The sequence below is a fragment of the Cajanus cajan genome, chromosome 1 (genome assembly GCF_000230855.2).
Source record: "Cajanus cajan strain Asha chromosome 1, NIPB_CcT2T_4, whole genome shotgun sequence".
NCBI lineage: Eukaryota > Viridiplantae > Streptophyta > Magnoliopsida > Fabales > Fabaceae > Cajanus > Cajanus cajan.
In genome coordinates this window covers 89,353,811-89,374,458 of record NC_138517.1, presented here as the reverse complement: position 1 = coordinate 89,374,458, position 20,648 = coordinate 89,353,811, and the positions used below count along the sequence as shown (strand labels likewise).

Below are 20,648 nucleotides of genomic sequence, written 5' to 3'. Positions count from 1 at the left end.
AATAAATAAATTCATAAAAATTACATTATAATTAATCTGAATTTGTAGAATTCAACAAATACACATTTGTCACAGAAATTCAAATTGTAAGTATAATTTAAAATTAAAGATTATGAATCTGACGAGAGGGTGGTAATGTAGATGAAGATTTTAATGGAGGGAACAATATAGTCAGAGAGTTTGTTGGTTTTACCAACAGGAAACAGGTTTGAAAATGATATTGTGGTTTTTCCGATAAGAGCATTTATAAATGGCTATGACAATGACAGCGCCGGACTCAAAATCATTGATACTTAGCTCTCCCTTCCCAACAAATGAAACCAAACGCTTACTATCACCATAGTTTAGTTCATCCTTCACATCGCACTTCGCTAACTTTGTTGTATTTTCTATCTCTGGTTTTTCTCTTTTTCTGTTTTCTTCTTCCTGCGATTTCAGAATTTATTTCTTTTGTTTTTTTGTAATTCGAATTCTATTAGGAAGCTGAAAGGTAAGGATCATCCGAGTTTCGAGATCTTCAACAATGGGGAAAAAGCGTGCGATGACGCCGGCGGAGGATGTTGACTTGTCCTCCATCAAGTACGAACGAGAGGTTGTGCAAGGTAACTTCACTGCCTTGCTTCTTCTGCAATCAAGTTGAATGTTCAGTTTCTACTACAAACATTTGATTCAATTTTTTTCCTCTTTTGTTTAATTTTTTTTTTTTTTTTGCAGCTCCACATTTGACTGGATTTGTATTTAGATTCTTTGTGAGGATACTCGAAGCTCCGCTGATAGGCCCTATCATAATAAATTATTTGAAGAAACAAAATAAAATTAACCAGGTTTGTGTATGATTATTTTTTTCCTAGAAGTGTTTTGTTTCGGTTGTTCATTATCATTTACGAATGATACAACAGTAGCATAGCAAATTGACTAACTGTTGTCTATCTTTTTCTTCTTACGATTATGAACAGTTATTGCAGTACACTGTGATACCCGAGGAACCCATGTTCAAACCTGAATATCCACCTCAAGGTGGTTCTCTCTCCACATTTGTCAATTGTCAATTTGCAGTCTCAATATATTTTTATGTTTAAATTGTAGGTGGTCTTTTGTGTTGGGTTTACTTAAATTTTAAGTTATTTAAGATAATGGAAATTAGTAATTGTGTCAAATTATTTGCATTGCATTTAGGATGCTTATTTGTTATATCACCTATCTCGATGTCTGTAACGTTAATTTAGAAATGGAGCCCGATGTTGTTGTCCTTGAGGAAGATGGGATACCCGAAGATAGAGTTGAGTCTGCTTTGAAGTGTCTTCCACGTTATGATGTGGCTGAATTATGGGAAAATTCATCTGCATCCTTTCGGTACTGGAAAATACGTGACTATGCTTATGCTTATCGGTCTAGAGAAGTAACCCCATCATTGGTATGTAGCATTTAGTTGGTAATAACTGAGTACAGATTTCTCTTTATTCAAAAAATTAAACAATAAAATGAAACAATTTCGTGTTGACTATATAGGTTGCTGAGCACATCATCTCAGTTATAGAGGAGAATGCAAAAAATAAGCCTCCTGCACCACTATTGATATCCTTTGATGCTGCAGAAGTCCGGAAGCAGGCAGCAGCATCTACTCAGAGGTTTGAAGCAGGTAATCCTGTATGATTCGGATGCTTACAGTCTAAATCCTTCTCACATGATTACATTGAGACATGGTAGGAATAGGCATAGACAATTACCAATGTTATATTCTTGGACTTTGACTATGTAGGAAATCCATTATCGGTATTGGATGGAATTTTCATGGCCATCAAAGATGACATAGATTGTTATCCTCATCCATCTAACGGTAAGTACATCTTAGCATCTTACTTTGTCCAAATAATTGGAAAAAGCTTTGAATTTTCTTCTGATGATGACAGGTGCAACTACATGGATGCACGAGGTACGCACTGTAAAGAAGGATGCAGTCTGTGTTTCAAGATTGCGTAGCTGTGGTGTCATATTCATAGGAAAGGCAAATATGCATGAGTTAGGCATGGGTACAACAGGAAATAATTCTAATTACGGGTAAGTTTATTATATATTGTTAATTTAAATCTTGATGACACTATCAAGTATCAACATAAAGATATCAGTTTGCTTTACCTAATATATTTACAGGTTTTAAATGTAGTCCATTCTTCCTTCTTCCAAATCAGGACACAAAAGTAAAGATGCTTAGAAATGTCATGTTGACCACTTCACTCTGTTTTTCATTTTGTTGATTAGAAGTTTAGAACTATTATTGAAAGGAACAAAATGTTATATGCCAACACGATTGACTCTCTCCTATAAGAAAGGTTTATCGCATAAAGAAATGGAAGAGTAGGTGGGGATGGAGATTGCACACTCTTTGTATACAATGAAGATATCACGGGTAAGGGGATCTGCCAATGTGAAAGCTCGGGGCAGGAAGGGAATCTGTTAAAGGGATAAAAAGAAAGGGAGTCGGTTTGGAGTGGTAAACAGGAGTTGAGTGTGGGATTAGATTAGACAAGAGGTTACAGGTATATCAAATGACCTGTGTTGTCTTTTCTTCTTTGTTTTCTGCAATTACTGCATCCAGTTCCCTAGTTTCTGCAATTTGAGAAGAAGTTTCTATCACAAGGACATGTGTCAATAGACTCAAAAGCCTTTAGGAAATTAGAGGAGAGTTTTCTACGCCATTAATTGCCACAAATCTCTTACATAACCTTGAAAACTGTTTTGGTTTGCTAGTAATTTTCTTATGTTCTTCATCAGAATATATGCCTGTTGAATGTTGATTATTCAACTGAATTTTCTTGAGTTGCAGAACTACAAGAAATCCTCATGCCCCTGATAGGTATACTGGTGGATCTTCTTCCGGTCCAGCTGCAATTGTTGCTTCTGGAATATGTTCTGCTGCATTGGGAACTGATGGTGGAGGTTGTGCAAATCTAATGTATTAAACTAATTGTTTGGCTCTATTTTTTTCTTCATAATTTATTTTTAAAATCTTGGAAAAGGGCAGGTTCAATCCGTATTCCTTCTTCCCTTTGTGGTGTGGTGGGATTGAAAACAACTTATGGTCGGACAAGCATGGAGGGGTAATTTCTTGCACTACGTGATGGATCAATCATTACCAGCTATTCATATGTCCTCAAGAAAGTGTTTTTTTTATTATATTTTTTATTTTATAGGTTTTTTGATCACATTGTAGGAATAATTATATTTTGTGATCCTTTGTACTATATGCCTGAATAGTATTTGTATGAAGTCTCCAAAAATCTTGACATGCCAGAGTTTGTGATATTCATTATTCAAATGGTTATAATTAAAAAAGAAGATATAGTAATGAAATATTTTGTTGTATTAGAAAACAATTGCAATGTTTGACTAGCTAAATTTGTTAAGTCTGAAACTCCCACATTCTTTTTATTTACAGGTCATTATGTGATTCTGGGACTGTGGAAATTATTGGACCCATTGCTTCAACGGTGGAGGATGTCATGCTAGTGTATGCAATGCGTATTTCCTCTCTCTCTTTCATGCTTCTTCTTTTACCAGGTCTTTCATTTGAACTGACTGCTCTCAATTTTACACGACTCAAAGTTCAAGCCATTTTTCATCAATCCTCCATTAATAGGAAGTTTCTTTCTAGATTTACTTACCCTGGTTCTCTTCTAATTCTGTTTTTTAGCCAACTCCCTCTTGGTTGTTTAAGAATTGCTACTATTTCTATTAACTTACATGCTAAAAGCTTAGGCAAGTGTCTTTTCCAAAGCTTATCATTGTTAAATAATGCTTGATTTTAATTGGGTTCAAATTTTTCATTGTGCAAAATGGTGTTTATATATGTAGAAACTTTGTCTGGGAACTTCAGTACTAAGTAAACAGTTTATTCGGTAAATTGGCTATTAGAATCTAAGAGATAGTTTCAACCAAAATAAATAAGATGCTCTCAAATTAATGCAGCAATGGGAACTAAATGAGTTACAAGCTTTAATTCTTGTACAATGCCTGGGGTAAATTATAACATCCGCGCCACTCTCTGTGGTTTACACTTTATACCTCACTTTTGTATGTTTGCTTTTATTTAACTTTAAAACTCCTTCACATTGGCAGAAACTTTCCTTGGCTGATCATTGCCATTATTATTATTGCGCATATGTCGGAAGTACTGTTGTTCCAGATACAGCTTCTCAATTGAAAGTTCTCCTATAATATTATTGACTTCTGCTCACTGCACGGATATTTTTATTTAATACTTGACTCAAACGAGGGGTTACTAAATTTCAGTGCTTTTACTTTCCCTCAATTACACATATACTTGACTTCAAGGGTACATGTACATATTGGCACTTCTAGTTGTTTCACTTGTTTGATTTAGTAATTCATTTTTTTATATTAAGTATAAAACCTGTATCACTATGGCTTGCTTCTTGAAGATATTTAACAGATATTTTTGTTCCTAATGATTCAGGTATGCAGCAATGTTGGGTACATCACCTGCAAGTAAAATCAGTTTGAGACCGGTATATATGTGTGTGTATATATATATATATATAATTTTTTTTTTGTTGGGGTAGGGGTGGGGGGAGATCCAATTCTTTAATCCTACTGTTGATATTCTCATTAATAAGAAAAGTATATATGATGAACTAATTGTACATGGTAGAAAAGAGCGAATTAGCACAGTTCAATTTGATTGGGGTACATAGCTACTATTAGAAATAGCCTGTTCTTAACGCAATCACAAAATTTTGCTCAAGTGAGGAGTATTGCCCAAGTTGTAAAAAATCTACTTTGGCAATATTCCTAGTTGATGTGGCACATCTTACCACACTTTCCTCATGTCCAAGATTGGGCACTTTATGAAGTACATCTATGAATAACCAAACATATAAACTAGATATAGATAGGCTCTGGTGCTATATTAGAAATGGAGTGTCTCTAAAAGCTAGCTAAGGGATGGGGGGGGGGAGAGGATTTCTCAAGTCTAATAAAGACTACTTTGGTCATATTCCTAGTCGATGTGGACATCTTATCTTCCTTTCTGTATTCTCTCAATATACCTAGAATCACAGGATCTGATATCTTTGTGATACAGTCCTTAATTTCACCATTAATACAGTGTTTTCAATTTTACTTTCACATTTAATTTTGATCATTATACCTAGAAAAATAAACATGAAAATAGTTGTGGCCGATGAAGAACTCATTCCACCAATGGATGAAAACAATAGATGAAAAATATGAAGAAATCAAATGGAGGTGAAAGAGAAGGAGGGAAAAGTTCTCTTTGTAGGTGGGTCATTAGTTGTGACTGGGTTTTGTGGAATAATTGCATAAGTGCCCCATGCAAATGATGGCTTCCCCTAGAAGCGTCTTGTAGTGCACCAGAGGGTTTCACACACTAGTAAAATATTGTTCACTTTGAGTTTAAGTCCTCACGGTTTTACTTTTGGACATCACCTATGTTCATCCTCTTGTTTGAAGGATGTAAGACTTTGATTGTTTCCTAAAAATCTTCCCTTCAAACAAAAGACCATGGTTTAACTCCCATTTGTAGCAAATACTATCAATTCACGAGTATATCTGATGGTGGCTCATAGAGTTGAGTCACGCTCTAAGTAATAGCACCATTGTTCCATCATGTTAACTCACGAGATAGCGGGACATGCCTTCTAACCCCCATGTTATCGGGAAGACTCTCTTCCACACATAGACTCACCATTATGATGACTTTTGATACAAGGGATCCTATTACCACCTATCAACTCCATCATACTCGTTGAGTCGCTCACTTAATTGATCGTTGGCTCTGATGCCACTTATTGTCCATTGAACTCGCCAACCGGTCACCTAATCAACCATCGGCTCTAATACCACCATGGTCCTTCGAGGGAAGAATTGTTGGGATACAAGCAAAGTCTTACAACATTTCAAACATAATGATGGACATGAGTTTATATATATACAAAGTCCATTGTTAAGAGACTTTTTAGGTGATGTCCAAAAGCAAAATCATGAAGGCTTAAGTCTAAAGCAGACAATATCTTACCAATGTGGAGATAATGTGTATGTGTGAACTCTCGACACACAACACATCTGTAGGAGAAGGAAGAAAGGGCTAAGATGGAAAAACACAAAGGGAACTTATTTTTAAGGCTTGATGGACCAAGCCCAAAGGAGTAAGGAGAAGAATTGGAATTCTGGATGAGGAAGTTATTTCTTTTCCAAATTAGTGAGTCCATCACTATACAATGAAGTGGGAGGAGGAGAAGCAAACTAAAAATCACAGCAATTGAGTTGATCCCATGTCCTAGTGGGCCAAGTCAAGCAAAATGAAGCAGAGGAGCTTGGTAATCATCAGCTACGACCACATATAGTAGTGCAGTTGGCTAGAGAGCCCCGAGATCTTCTTGGTAAAACTACAATGGTTTGGATGCTCTGTTTCATGGCCAAAAATATTGCTGAAAACAGAGTAGTAGAGAAGAATGGAGCATATTCTGTGAAGACGGGTATATGTTCTTCTCTATTGACTATTCAGAGCCAAAAATATTGCAGTAAGCTGCTTCAGACAACTTGAGCACATATGGGACTTTATTTCAGCAGCCACAAGCTGTTTGCTCTGAGGACAAGGTGAATGTTTAGGGGGAGAGTATTGATACGTCTGTTAGTTGAGGGCCTTAGTTATTATGGGTCAGTTAGCCAGTTAGCGAGTCAAGTGGCTGATGATGTTTATAAATAGGAAGAGGGGTCGGGAGGGGAGTCATATATTGTGTGGGAATTGGTAAAGGAATCGGGAGAGACTTGGAACTCTCGAAAGTCCAGGGGAATGTTCATTTTATTGTTTTTGCTTTGTTCATGATTCTGAAACACATTGGCGCCAGGATTGACAATTAAGGTTCATAATATATTTCATTCCTTCATTTGTATCTGAACCAGTTTCTATCATAAACCAACTCTTGTTCAGTTATTCTATACTTTATTCTCTAATCTCTATTACAAATTTTTCCATTATTTAGTAAGGATGATGCATGTATTTTTGTGTTTATTGTAGTCACCACCTTGTTTGCCAACTCTGTCATCCAACGAGGATTCAAATGTCTTGGGATCTTTAAGAATAGGAAAGTATACCCCGGTAATCACCTTATCCTTTCAAAAACGATTTTTTGTTCGGTTTGATGTGATATACTTTTTTTCTTCTGAATTATATATTTATTCTTGTGAAGTGGTTTAATGATGTGCATTCAACTGAAGTATCCGATAAATGTGAAGATGCTCTTAATCTGCTGTCAAAGGCATATGGTTGTGAAGTAAGTTCATCACCTATCATGTAATGCACTTTATTTCTAGATAAGCATGATAAATTTAAACAGGACTAAGTGGTGCAAATTTCTCTATTATTTGAAGATGATAGAAATTGTTATACCAGAGCTTATTGAGATGCGAACGGCCCATGTTGTTTCCATTGGCTCTGAATGCATGTGTTCACTGAATCCTGATTGTGAAGACGGGTATGTTTGACTATATATTGAAACTATTTCGTTTTGTTGTCCAATTTGTTAAAAGGACATCCTTCTTGTCTGTTATTAAAAGTGGTTAATATTAGGCAGTGGCTATAAAAATTTATGGTGGTTTCCTTTATTTTTTTTTCTTTCACAGGAAAGGTGTAAAATTGACATATGATACTCGTACAAGTTTGGCACTTTTCCGGTCATTTACAGCAGCAGATTATGTTGCAGCCCAATGTATTAGGTGAGACGAGAGTTTATAACAAATATAACAAACTTATGTTCCTTTATTTAAACATCTTTTACTGATGACATTGGAAAATGATATGGTACAATTTCAAAAATAACTACTATCACAGATTATCTGATGTAAACCATACCCAAAAAGTTGTGTATGTAGCTTCTAAATTTTAATGTGAATGTTTCAGACGGAGGAATATGTATTACCACATGGAGATTTTCAAGAAAGTGGATGTCATAGTAACTCCAACAACTGGGTATGTATAATATGGTAGATTACTCCTAGAGTAATAGACCCCTGCACTTTGCCAAATTCAGTTCAATTGATCTAATGTGGGTTTGCTTTTCCCATAAAAAAATGTGGATTTGCTTTTTTTTTTTTTTGTTTTTTTTTATAATTCTTTGAATGACTTGGAAATTAGTTTTTACGGTCTGGATAACAATATATATGTTTTCTGGCATTTGTTAATTTATTGGTATGACTATAGGTCATATTTTCATAATAACATCAGAAATCTACTTAGCCTATGCTGATATCCTGCCAAGAAAGAAAAAGATTAGAAGACAAACTGTCCTATCAGATGTGATGATTTGTCTCTGGTCTGTTCTAATAGCAGCAGCTTTTGTGGGTTGTAATATTTATGGATAATCTTGGGGATGGTGGGACTGAAAAAGATTGGGTCATTGATATGGAAACAGATTTTTTCAAATTCAACTACCTCTTATTGTTATGGCTGGAATAATTCATATGGAGGAACTGCACCTGAACTGTCTTTGTTTGTAACAGCATGACAGCACCCAAAATTCCTCCTAGTGCTCTTAAAAGTGGTGAAACAGATATGCAGACTACAGGTAATTAGCTTCCCCTTTAAGTTGCCGCTTCAGGATATTTTTCTTCTGTAACGATTTACAAAGCAGCATTGTAATAAACATTATAATTGATATCACATATTGTTGTTACTCGTGCACTCTAATAATATAAAAAACAAAAAAAACAAAATTTAAGTACAATTTCTTAAGTATTTTTATACTATTCTTCAATTAAAATTGATGTTTTCATCTCAATAACTAATGCTAACTTTTAATTTCAACCTTTATTACTTGGTTTATTGAGGTGAGATTCTAATTTTGATTAGAGAATAGTATCAAATGTATCTAAATTTGCACTGAAGTTTTGTTCTAATATAAATAGATGAGCATAAGTAAATGAACAAATTTAAATCAATTTCCTCATTATTAAGTTTTCAAATCAAAAGATGACCATACAGATGATGATTTTACTTACATTAAATAGACTTCATTAAGAATGATCCAGAATTCAAAAAGAAAAAATAAAATCTACTTGTCATTATTTAATTTGAGAACTTAATAAGCATATAAGGAATTTATCTAAGTATTGTCCTAAGTATACTTTTCCGTTGATATAACATGAGTTAATGAACAATTTTGACTTTGGGAACAAAAGAATCAAGTAAAAGTTTGCCCCTAAATATAGCCGTAAGACATTAAAATCTATTTTTATCGTTGTTGTCCGAATATTAAGTGTCACAATGTTGGTTGCAATTATTTATATATACTAAACATTGTGGTACTCCATTCGAACAGGCATTAGCACAAAACATCGTTAAAATTTTCGGGTTGGATCTGTATTGAGGCACTGGTCTCTTGATTCATTAATCATTTTTCCCTATTAGAACATAATCATTCATGTCTATAATGTTATACCATGATTGCGGCAACTCTGCCTGTCATGTAATAACTTGTCTCAAGATATATGTTAACTCAAAGCTTGTTTTTCAGCTAACCTTATGCAGTTCGTTGTTCCAGCAAATCTTCTGGGATTCCCTGCCATTTCTGTCCCGGTGAGTGAGAGTGAAATGAATCAATTATGAATAGTGGTTGTTATTTTGTTCCGAAGAGCACTCGAGTTAAATGCCATTTTTATAGCTAATAGAATGGTATTTGGTCAGTTTGGATAACTTTTTCAAACAAGCATTTATAAGAGAAAAAAAATGATCGACAAAGTAAAATGAATTAAACTTCTTGCTTGCATAAGTTAAAATCAACCTAATATTTTACTGATCTTTTTTTAGACTTTTGTAAGTTAGAATTAAATATTTATCTGAACCCAAAAGTTTTAATGAACCAGAAGTTATTCCAAACTGGGCACTTATCCTATTTTACTTTGTGCATGTTTGAGAATTAGTTTAATGTAAAAAAAAAAAAAAAAAAAATTACGGTCAACGCCAAAGCAAAAAAAATGTTGCTTCTTGATTTCCTGCTTAGAAATTCGTGAAATACCATTTGCATTGACGCCAACAAGTTCCGAAACATGCACTTATTCATTTAACTAACATGTTTTGTCAATAGGTCGGCTACGATAAAGAAGGACTTCCAATAGGTTTGCAGATAATGGGTCGACCATGGGCGGAAGCTACTATTCTGCGTATAGCCTCTGCAGTGGAGGTACGTATATTGTCATGCATTGATGTAAAAAAGTGCTACTACCACCTTGGCCTCCGCACTGTGTGATATATAAATTATCTTATCATTCTATCCATTATTGTTGAAATTATATATTTTTGGTAAAAGTTTTACCTAATTTATTCAGAAACTCTGCGGTGAGTCGAAGAAAAGGCCCGCGTCATACTATGACGTTCTGAAGGCTAAATGAAGCTCAGATGTTTTGGCTGGTTACGGTTTATAAATGACCGGAGACTTGCTGGTTATTATTTGGTAATCGCTATCCATTTAGAAAATGCTCTGGATGCTTTCATCCTCGGGCTATCTTATTTCTCCAAAGGATTTATAATTTGACAAGTTCTTAGGAAATAATTTCTGCACACATGTTTAGATAATAACGGGTGAAGGTAACGTGCAGATTGTCAAGATGTAGAAGAATATCTGTGCAAGAAATAGAATGTTCAGCATTGCTCTTAAAGATTATAATTCTTTGTTATCGGATTTGTATTTCATATTTACCACATTGTTGTTCGTTAAGTGATATACTGAGCAATTATATATTCCGTGTTTAAATTTAACCTAGGGTCAGTCTTTATGACCATAAATAAACATGAATGAGAAAAAGAACTATGCACTGATCCAATCACAACCTATGATATTCAACTTTGCTGTAATTGTAATAACTGAGATCCGTGAGTTACGAGATTACTTTGTTGGACAAATGTTTCTCATAAAATATTTCTTGCTGCAGACAATCATAGCAATTTCAAGCGAAGCATAATTTGTAAAATTTGAAATAATCATGCTAGATTTCCTGAGAGTCACGATGAAAATATCTACAGAACCTCTTTTGTCGGCGTTCTCATGCGCAACATCACTAGAGGAGAAGTCCATCCCTGAAGGCATCTTGCCTCATATTTCTGTGGTTAATGCATCCTATCCTGTCACACTACAAGGTAATGATAAATCACGAAATCCTGATTGAGGTGAAAAGGGGGCTCTTAAAATTGTTTAGATTGTATTCATACCAATCAACAATGACCATGGAGCGAAGCTCGCAGTTGGCAAAGCTGCAAGGAATCGTGAAACCAGTCAATTATTCCGCCCAACATATTACAATACCAGTTACTAGAAGTCTAGAACTTAATCCCAAGTTTAAAAATTTAAAGCACCACATGAATCGGCATGCAACGCTGAAAACAACGGGAATAGTACTTTGAACTAATGCAAACAAAATTGGCGAGGACTGAATTATATTAGGTAATCCTTGAAGGTGTTTTCATTTAAAAAGAATCACACATAATTAACTAAGTTGGCTCAAGAGAACGTGAATAACAAAAAACTACGTGCTTACTGCTTTGATAATTCTTTCTTTGCCAAGGGGTGGCTATAAGTTCCAAATGCGCTTAGAGTATGAAACAAAAATGCTCTATGCGTCACAATCGCTATTTCCTTCTCTTTTCTTGTCCCCAACCTGTTATGGAGTGAAAAATAGTCTCAACTGAATCAAACATATTTGACGGCAAGTTCCAGTTAGATACAAGTAATTGAAAGTAATTACAAGGAAAAAGAGAGAATATTTTGCTTTTTCTTAACAAAAACTTACATAAATAAAACTACCTATAATCACTAGATATCCAAATTAGTATTTGGTAGTAATTTCTATTTACTTACAAAAAAGTAATGTGAAGTTGCAAGAAAAAAATGTATATTTATTTCCAACAAAAGTTGCATAAATCTTGAACTACCAATAATCACTAGATATCTGAATTAATATATAACAGATAACAATACACCCGTTCGAATAACAACAAAGCAGTCAGAAAGAAGATATCTATTTATTTCTCACCAACAGACCAACACAAATGATACGTGACAGCCCGTAGAGCAGCTTCACACATTACTCAGCAGTATATAGTAACTAGTAACTACTACAAAACACTGAACGTGATAACTACATTAATTTCAAGAAAACCAAGTTGATCTTTCAATATATTATAAAGAGCAATCACAAAGTAGGAATATATCAAGTATTAACTATGTAAAACATTTAAGTCCAATTCTACTATTCTAGGGTATTTCCCAAATTCAGTATTGCTGAGGTAGCAAATTTTTATTTGGGTGCTGGGCAGGGGGTTAAGGCCCCTACTAAAATACCACTGCACGAGGTAATGCAGTGCCAGATGGGTCCTGCCGAGGCAGCAAATCAGACATTTAATATTGTACCAAATTAATATAATTCACAAGTGGAAGAGAAGGTTAACTTTTCACAAAATACATGGAGTCCTTTAAGACTTGGATGTGTGTCCTCTAGTGTCATCATAACTCCTACTCCTAGGTGCTCACTCAAATAAGGTGTTTTCTCCCCCCTTCTCTCCCGTGGTTATTATGCATAGAATGAAAAATGCTAACAACATATTTTCTAATACACTCTTTTATGCACATACTCTACTATTTATTGAAGTTCATTGAAAACCACAAATTTGTCTAGGTCTTACTACTTATTTAATGAGTCTGTCTCCTTATTTTGTAATTTGAATAAATTTTAACCAATACCAGAGAATATGAGAAAGATTGTAGTGTTAGTACTCAATGCACAATGACAGTAAGGAGATAAGAGTTTTTTTAATCAGATTCACCTGACTGTTACTTAGTGGTTTGGCAACTTTAAATGTGTATAGCTGATTATATTCCTCAAGTTGGATCTAGTAGTCAGGTTTAATCATGCAATTGGTGGGGTTAAAGAAGTTGATTGGGTTAGTAAAGCCCAATGGGAACAATAAAGTAAAAACTACAATTTACCAGTAACTAAATCATACCAGTTCATGAACTTCAGCCCTCTGGCTGCAAGTTCTTCCTTTGTCTCTCTAACATCAGCCTTCCACCAAGTATCCTCATTACTGTCTATCTGAAAAGAAAATAAAAGAGACTTGGCAAACCCAGAGAAAACAAATTATAATTTGTCCAATTTTCGTACAGCTAAGCAAAAATGTTAGCAGTCTTCTATGAAATCATAAACCACAAGGGTGCATAATGCGATAAAATCTAGGTACTTGCCATTGAAAAATCAATTGCAGGAAATAGAAATTGATACTCGCTGATGCTTCTTCTTTTATCACAGGGATGAACTCCCTGCATTAGAAAACACGGAAATATGTGAGGGTCCATATGTTGACGTCAATAACAAGAACAACGAAGCTAATATAAAAATGTGCTAAAATCATCTTGAAACATAAAAAGCTAACTTCTGACAATATCGTGGTGGGGGAAAGAAAATGAAGAAGTAATATTTGTCTTTTATTAGTTATTTTACATGCATCCCAAAATTAAAATTTAAAATTCAATCCGTGATTTCATATTTTTATACATTAGCTACTCAATGACGTTGAAAAAATTTAATCCGTCGTTGCTGTTCAGAATTCATACATTATATTACTTGCAGTAGCCATTATAGTTGGTCGATGATGTCATTAATCTCAAACTTAGAAAAATATCAAAGATTGTTCTGAAGAGGATATTGCACATTTTTGTTGCATTCAAGTCTTTATTAGAAATAAAAAAATCAAATTTATTTCATTCAAATTGTGTAAATGCTCAATGCCCACTAACAACTACTTCTACTGTTAGGCTAAAGTTGGTCAAGTTTTTCCATTATATATCAGCATCCCTAAAATGCCATATTGTCTGAGTAAATTGAATGAAGTTATTATATCAACTAGATAAAACTTGTGCATCGAACAGACCTACAGAGTTACAAGACAAAATATAATTAGAATTGTTTGTTTTCTGGAGGGAATCATTAGAAAAAAAAAATAAAATTAGAGATGGGCAATAATTTGAAATTCATGTCTTAAAATTGAAAATAAAGGGGACTTGTGTAAATTTTATATATTATAGGCAGGAATGCCATAAAGCTTGTATGCAATTAAAAATGTAAATGGTTTGCTGACTGTATGAACATAATGAACTACAAAGTGGTAGATTAATTATGGCTTAGCTTACGAAAGAAGCTGAGATTTTGGACTTGCCTCGTGATAATACATGGCATGGAACTCATAGACATAAACCTTATTTATTCTTAAAATAATAATAATAGCTACTCCATTCAGAGTACAATATAAGCAGATTTGAACTGATTTTATCTTATTTAGTGTGTGTTTGGTTGAGAGAAAAAGAAATAGGTGAGAAATAGAGTGAAGAGAAATAAAAAGTGAGTAGAAATAGGTAAGAAATAGAGTAGAAATTTAGTTGCTTGATTGAAAAGAAATAGGTTAGAAATAAGGTACATATAAGAGAGAGGCGAGAGAAATAAATAAATATAAATAAATAAGAGAGTGGAGTCCACCACCTTTTAATTTTTCACACTCTTATTTCTCCTCAACCAAACAACTTCACTTATTTTCACTATCCTATTTCCACTCTATTCACCCTATTTCTTACCCATTCCATTCTATTAGATATAGTTTGACCACATGGGCTTAGGCCCATTACTTTGTATATAAACATATCTTTCATTTTGCAATATACAAGGAAATGTTCATTGCATTTACCATTTCTCACAACATGGTATCAGAGCTTCACTTTGAGTCATACCAAATTGTTGGACTACGGTACTAAATCAATCAAACAATGCCCTTGGAGACTGCTTAAGACCATAAAGTGATTTGCGGAGATAACATACCAAATCGGAAGACTCCCCCTGAGCAACAAACCCAGGAGGTTGCTCAATATAAATTTCCTCTAGCAAATCCTTATGAAGAAAGGCATTTTTAACATCTAGTTGGTAGAGAGGCCAACGGCGAAGAGCAGCCATGGCTAAGAATAATCGGACAGAGGCCATCTTGGCAACGGGAGAGAAAGTGTCACCATAGTCTAATCCAAAAATTTGAGTATAACCTTTGGCGACCAAATGAGCTTTGAGGCGATCAATGGTGCCATCAGGACCAACCTTGATTGTAAAGATTCATCGACATCCAACCACAGACTTCCCAAGAGGCAAAGAAACAAGATCCCAGGTACCATTGTTCTGAAGAGCACACAGTTCATCAATCATGGCTTGTCTCCAACTAGGGTGGGCTAAGGCTTCACTTACAGTTTTAGGAATAGACACAGAGGAAATAGAAGAAAGACAAGTATATTAGGAAGAGGATAACCTGTGATAACTCAAATTAATATAATGAGAGGAAGGATTTCGAGTAGAACGATTACCTTTCCGGAGGGCAATTGGGAGGTCGGACTCAGGTGGTTGGGCCGGAGGGGACGAAAGTGGTGGCACCGGAGTAGAGTCGGTAAGGGGCCCAGTAGGAAGGCGAGAGCATTGCTGACAATGATAAACTTGAAGGGGAGGCGGAGGTGGTGGATCAGGTGACACAACAGACACAGGAGGAGTATCAAAGGCAAGAAGGGTGGGTGAAGGGGCAAGGACAGGTGCAGAAGAAGAGGAAGTAGAAAGAAAGTAGAAAGAAGACTCGAGAAAAGGTGATATCAGCCGAAATTAAATAGCGACGAAGGGAGGGTGAGAAACATTTATACCCTTTTTGAGACCTAGGATACCCTAAAAAAGCACATTTGTGAGACCGAGCGGATAGTTTGTCAAGACCAGGACTGTGATTATGAACGAAACAAGTAGATCCAAAGACGCAAGAAGGTAGAAGGTGGAGAGGTTGATTGGGCCATTGGAGAACAAAATAGAGTGAGGTATTTGATTGTTGAGAACAAAAGATGGCATGCGATTGATGAGATAGCATGCAGTGAGAACAACATCACCCCAAAAAGGTTGAGGAACATGACCATGAAGTAAAAGGGTGCGAGTGGTCTCAATTAAGTGTCTATTTTTGCGCTTGGCCACCCCATTTTGTTGAGGGATACATGCACAAGATGTATGATGCAGAATACTATGGGAAGCCATGAAGGCTTGAAAGGAGTGAGAGAGGTATTCACGAGCATTATCACTACGAAAAGTACGAATAGAAACACCAAATTGATTCTGAATTTCATTATAAAAAGATTGAAATATGGAAAATAATTCAGATCGAGTTTTCATTAAAAATAATCAAGTACATCGAGAGTAATCATCAATAAAAGTTACAAAATATTAAAATCCTAAAGTGGACCTAACCCGACTCGGCCCCCAAATATCCGAGTGAGCTAAAGCAAAAGGAGACAACGCTCAGTTGAGAACACTCCGAGAAAAGGAACTACGACTATGTTTGCGTAATTGACACACGACTCACACGACAAATGAGACAACTTAGACAGACGTGGTACAAGGTGTTGAAGCTTGACAAGGCTAGGATGACCTAATTGAACATAGATGAGAGAAGGGGATATTACTACTCAGTTTGTTAACTCTATTAATCAGTTGACAGATGTCTTCACCAAATCATTACGGGGTCTTAGAATTGATTATATTTGTAACAAGCTTGGTGCATATGATCTATATACCCCAGCTTGACGGGGAATGTTAGATATAGTTTGACCACATGGGCTTAGGCCCATTACTTTGTATATAAACATATCTTTCATTTTGCAATACACAAGGAAATGTTCATTGCATTTACCATTTCTCTCAACATATTCAAACTACAATATAAACAAATTTTAACTAACTTTATCTTATTTAATGATATTACCCCTAAAATACCCTTCATTTAATTTAAATGTTATTTCCAAGGACTCATTTTTATTCTTGATATTAAGTTCCAATAAAGGTTTGTTAGGAAAGAAGTTCATATTTTAAATGAGATTAGTAAAATTAAACGATGTTAATTAATTTCCTTAACAAGTTTGAATCATTCTTTTTTACTTATATTTCAGTCTGGAAGAGGGAGTATAGCATTAGACACACACAAGAAACAAGCCTCAATGTTTGCTGACACTCTCTGTAGTGTGTCTAAAGTTCAACATCTCAATTCTCATGGCAATCTAGTGTATTTTCAATATTCCCTAATATTTTCCAAACCTGCACATAAATAACCTATTATTTAAGCAAGATCTTTAAAAAGGAAAAAAGGACATCTGTCTGTCATATTGGCAAGTAAGCCTGAATTTAAAAGACTTGCTCATCCTTCAATCTCAGTGCATGACATAAGATGTAGGAAAAATTCTATTGATTTGGAAGTAACAATATTCTGAACTTTTCCTTCCGCCTTTTTTAAGTACAGGATATGAATTTTCTGACCTTTGCAGGCATTATCTTGATAGAGAAAATATTTTTATTACCAAGATAAAACATGCCCATGCCCATGTAGATCATCTCCTAGAAGAGTGTCATGCATCAATAAATAAAAAAGATGTTCAAATTATAAAATGGCATACCAAATGTTCCCGACAAAGTTCAACAGAAACAATTGGTGGGCAATTCAGACTTGAAATTGCAGCACGATTGCTGTTTCCAGCATTTGCCACCATAAGAGGTAGCACATCTGTTCTGTCTGTGTAGTCCTCACCTCCAAACACCCCAACAGCAGTTTGTAGAGTCCTAAAACCTTACATTGTAGGTCATTTCAATCAATTCATAAGAACAACAATCCAATATAAACTACATAAACCCAGAATATGGATAGCTTGCAAAACCCTAATATGGATGATGTCCAAACTCAGCTTTTATCAACTAATGCAACCTCATTCACGAGGACACTGCATAACTGAAAAGAGTTAGCACAGTAAATGAATAAACATGTATAAATGAAGCACCATTAATCCAAATAACCAATGCACTATTAATTTTGATTTGATACTAAAGAAATTCACTTTCCCTCCATAAACTGTGGGGAGGGAGAGACTTTTAACTTAGTGATGACTGGGTTCACAGATGTAGATGGATAATCTAAATTCTGATAACATAAGTTGCCATCTGACCAACGTAGCACATACATAGAGAACACTTTCTTGAATTGATTCCAAGACAAAAATATTTCCCATTTAATTAGCCAGCAATTATATTTTTCAGCAGTAATTTCTACCTGTAAAGATAATATATGAGATACATGGACTTGCTGCACAAGTTTTATCAGCATGGTTTAGGCACACCAATGTTCAAAATGAGCAATTAAAGATTGCCCATCTGATGTTGCTTGTCAGTAGTCAGACACAACCATAGTCCATCACATTCATCATCAATAAAAGCTGATCAAGTTGCAGATACAAATACATCATACAACAAACATAAACAGAGAATACCTTTCTCAGCCATTGCAAAATAGTGCAGCGTTTCCAAACCCAAAACAGTTGCCAGAAAACTTGAAGGAGGTCTAAGCCAATCATGAAGGAAAAGAAAGAAAAAGCATGCCAAAGCTACTCTTTCAAGAATTATAGAGACTACAGTTTCTCAATCATATAAAGCATTTGAGTCACCACTAAAGCAGCACAAAGGTATTGAATGTAGATACCTCAATAAAGGAGATGCTATGACTAGATCAATCCTCTTCATAAGGCCAGAATCATGAACATGCTTACGCAAATTGTCAACCTGTCAGCAGCAAAAGATAATCACACACTCACGATTCATGAGACCAAACAATCTTTTCCATCTCTAAACTATCACAAGTTCACAACTCATGTAAGCTTATCCCTTCTAAACACGTTTCACACAATAAGCTGTCGTGCTTTACCTGTTGCCAGCCTAATGGAGTAAGATGTGCATCAAAATATTCAGGGTTCATGTATGCATTGTAGTTCTTATCACCCTCTACATTGTGGATCCCCTGTCCATGCCTGACCTGGACGTATGGGTTTTATAAGTTGGCAATGCCTTGATTTACATAGCAACTTCAAGTCAACACCGGATACAGTGTGTTGACTAAAAAAGAGAGTTCAATTTCAATACCAACCAGGTGAACAGTTTTGCAACGGTTCAACGGAAACACACATGGACCACCACCACAATCCATAGTCTCTGACAAACCTAGTAAACATTCACGCAACAGAACAGGACGGGAAATAAAAGTAACATATCAGAATCCCTCTGAGATCCAAAATGATATCAACAATCGACCAATAAAAAACTCGTTATCACAAGTAATCCAAACTACCAATAATTCACTAAATAACGAGTTATGCACAGGGAAGCACGTTTAGAACAAGAACCATTGCAGGAAGTCTAGATCAACAAACAGCGTGATAATTATCGTTAAGGAAATTGATCGGTTGCAATTATTCAAACTTTTTTCCCTAACTATTTGAACACTGCATCGGTAGATCTTCTATTCCTATAACAGAATGTAAGCTAAACGTGTTTTTCACAGAAAAAGTAGGGAAAGTAAAATTTGCGTGGCGAATGAAAGAAAAGGAAAAGGAAAGTGTTGGGAGGTACCGGAGAAGGAGCAGAGAGCGGAAGGAGGAGAAAGGAGTGGAAATGCGCGAAGTGAAGAAGGAGAAGATGGTGACAACATTGAGATGCTGCAACTTACAGTTACTGCCATCATACTCCTGATGTTCATGCTCATGTTCTGTGACTGTTCCTGCCGCTCTAATAGGACTTGAAGGACCGCCTTGTTTGTAAATTTGAGTTAAATTTCTTTACTCGCTATTATAGGCATGTTTAGCTTAATAACTACTAATAATTTTATTAGTTTAAGAATTATTTAAGAGAGAAGATGACTTTACGGACTAATAATTTTGTGGCAAAAGTTATTAGAATAAGTAGGTGCTATTTATAAAATTGTCATGAATAATTTTGTTAAATATAAATAAAATCTTTTCAATTTCGACTTATTTAATAAGAGTTAACTTAACTACATAATTTATTCAAATAACTTTAAAATTATTATTATATATATTATTTTCATAAGTTTAAATAAATATTGCGAAAAGAAAAAATTCAAAACGCCTTCTCAATAAGTTTTGAGAGGAAATATAATTCTTACTTTTTTTCTTTTATTTACAAAAGAAAAAAAAAGGTATGTTTGAATTTGAATATTTTTTTTTTGTAAATATAAGAAAAATTACAAAGATCACTGCAACGATGATTGAATCTAGGTCATCATGCTTCTAATTATCTTAACTCCTCCCCACCCAACCATTAGGCTAACCCTAATGATCTAATTTTCAATTGAATATGAATTCTAAAAATATAAAATTCTCATTTATAGTATATTGAAATTCGAGAAATATTTTATCCAAACACATTAGAAGTGACTTTGATAAAGAAATGGAGGAAATGTAAATGTAACATGCATTTTAAATTAGGTATTTGACTATTTATATGATTCTTCTATTTAATCTCGCGGTATGTGCAATATTTTAATTTGATTACCATTTCGGCATTATCTGCTCACGGATTTTTTTTACTGGATTATTTATTGATATTAGGATTATCATTATTTACTCTAATAAAAAAAAGCATCTTGTATCTATAAATTTAGTTTAAAATAAAATAGAGTTAAATATTTTTTAATTTCTGAATTTTTGTTAATTTTTATTTTTAATCTTTAA

General features: G+C 34.7%; 2 protein-coding genes across 3 annotated transcripts; one reads left to right on the top strand and one right to left on the bottom strand.

The window, feature by feature from the left end:
- The first annotated feature begins 479 nt into the window (after nucleotides 1-479).
- FAAH (fatty acid amide hydrolase) lies at nucleotides 480-10,792 on the top strand. Its single transcript, XM_020378406.3, has 20 exons — nucleotides 480-602; nucleotides 715-824; nucleotides 957-1,017; nucleotides 1,227-1,414; nucleotides 1,510-1,639; nucleotides 1,760-1,837; nucleotides 1,911-2,058; nucleotides 2,825-2,937; nucleotides 3,023-3,098; nucleotides 3,437-3,508; nucleotides 4,475-4,526; nucleotides 7,058-7,138; nucleotides 7,230-7,313; nucleotides 7,411-7,514; nucleotides 7,663-7,755; nucleotides 7,940-8,008; nucleotides 8,539-8,603; nucleotides 9,552-9,613; nucleotides 10,122-10,217; nucleotides 10,363-10,792. The coding sequence occupies exons 1-20, from the start codon at nucleotides 524-526 to the stop codon at nucleotides 10,423-10,425; spliced, it is 1,824 nt and encodes a 607-aa protein (XP_020233995.1). The 5' UTR covers nucleotides 480-523; the 3' UTR covers nucleotides 10,426-10,792.
- A 57-nt stretch (nucleotides 10,793-10,849) lies between these two features.
- On the bottom strand, nucleotides 10,850-19,729 carry LOC109814072 (phosphoglycerate mutase-like protein 1). Of its 2 annotated transcripts, none has more exons than XM_029274510.2 (10): nucleotides 19,528-19,729; nucleotides 19,046-19,119; nucleotides 18,827-18,934; nucleotides 18,605-18,684; nucleotides 17,532-17,694; nucleotides 13,272-13,346; nucleotides 13,034-13,143; nucleotides 11,569-11,688; nucleotides 11,243-11,284; nucleotides 10,850-11,155 (listed from the first exon to the last, which is right to left on the bottom strand). In XM_029274510.2, the coding sequence occupies exons 1-10, from the start codon at nucleotides 19,658-19,660 to the stop codon at nucleotides 11,092-11,094; spliced, it is 969 nt and encodes a 322-aa protein (XP_029130343.1). In that variant the 5' UTR covers nucleotides 19,661-19,729; the 3' UTR covers nucleotides 10,850-11,091. The 2 variants fall into 2 exon arrangements, with proteins under 2 accessions (XP_029130343.1, XP_020234000.1); XM_020378411.3 differs by having other exon boundaries at nucleotides 10,850-11,163; nucleotides 19,528-19,724.
- Nucleotides 19,730-20,648: the final 919 nt, after the last annotated feature.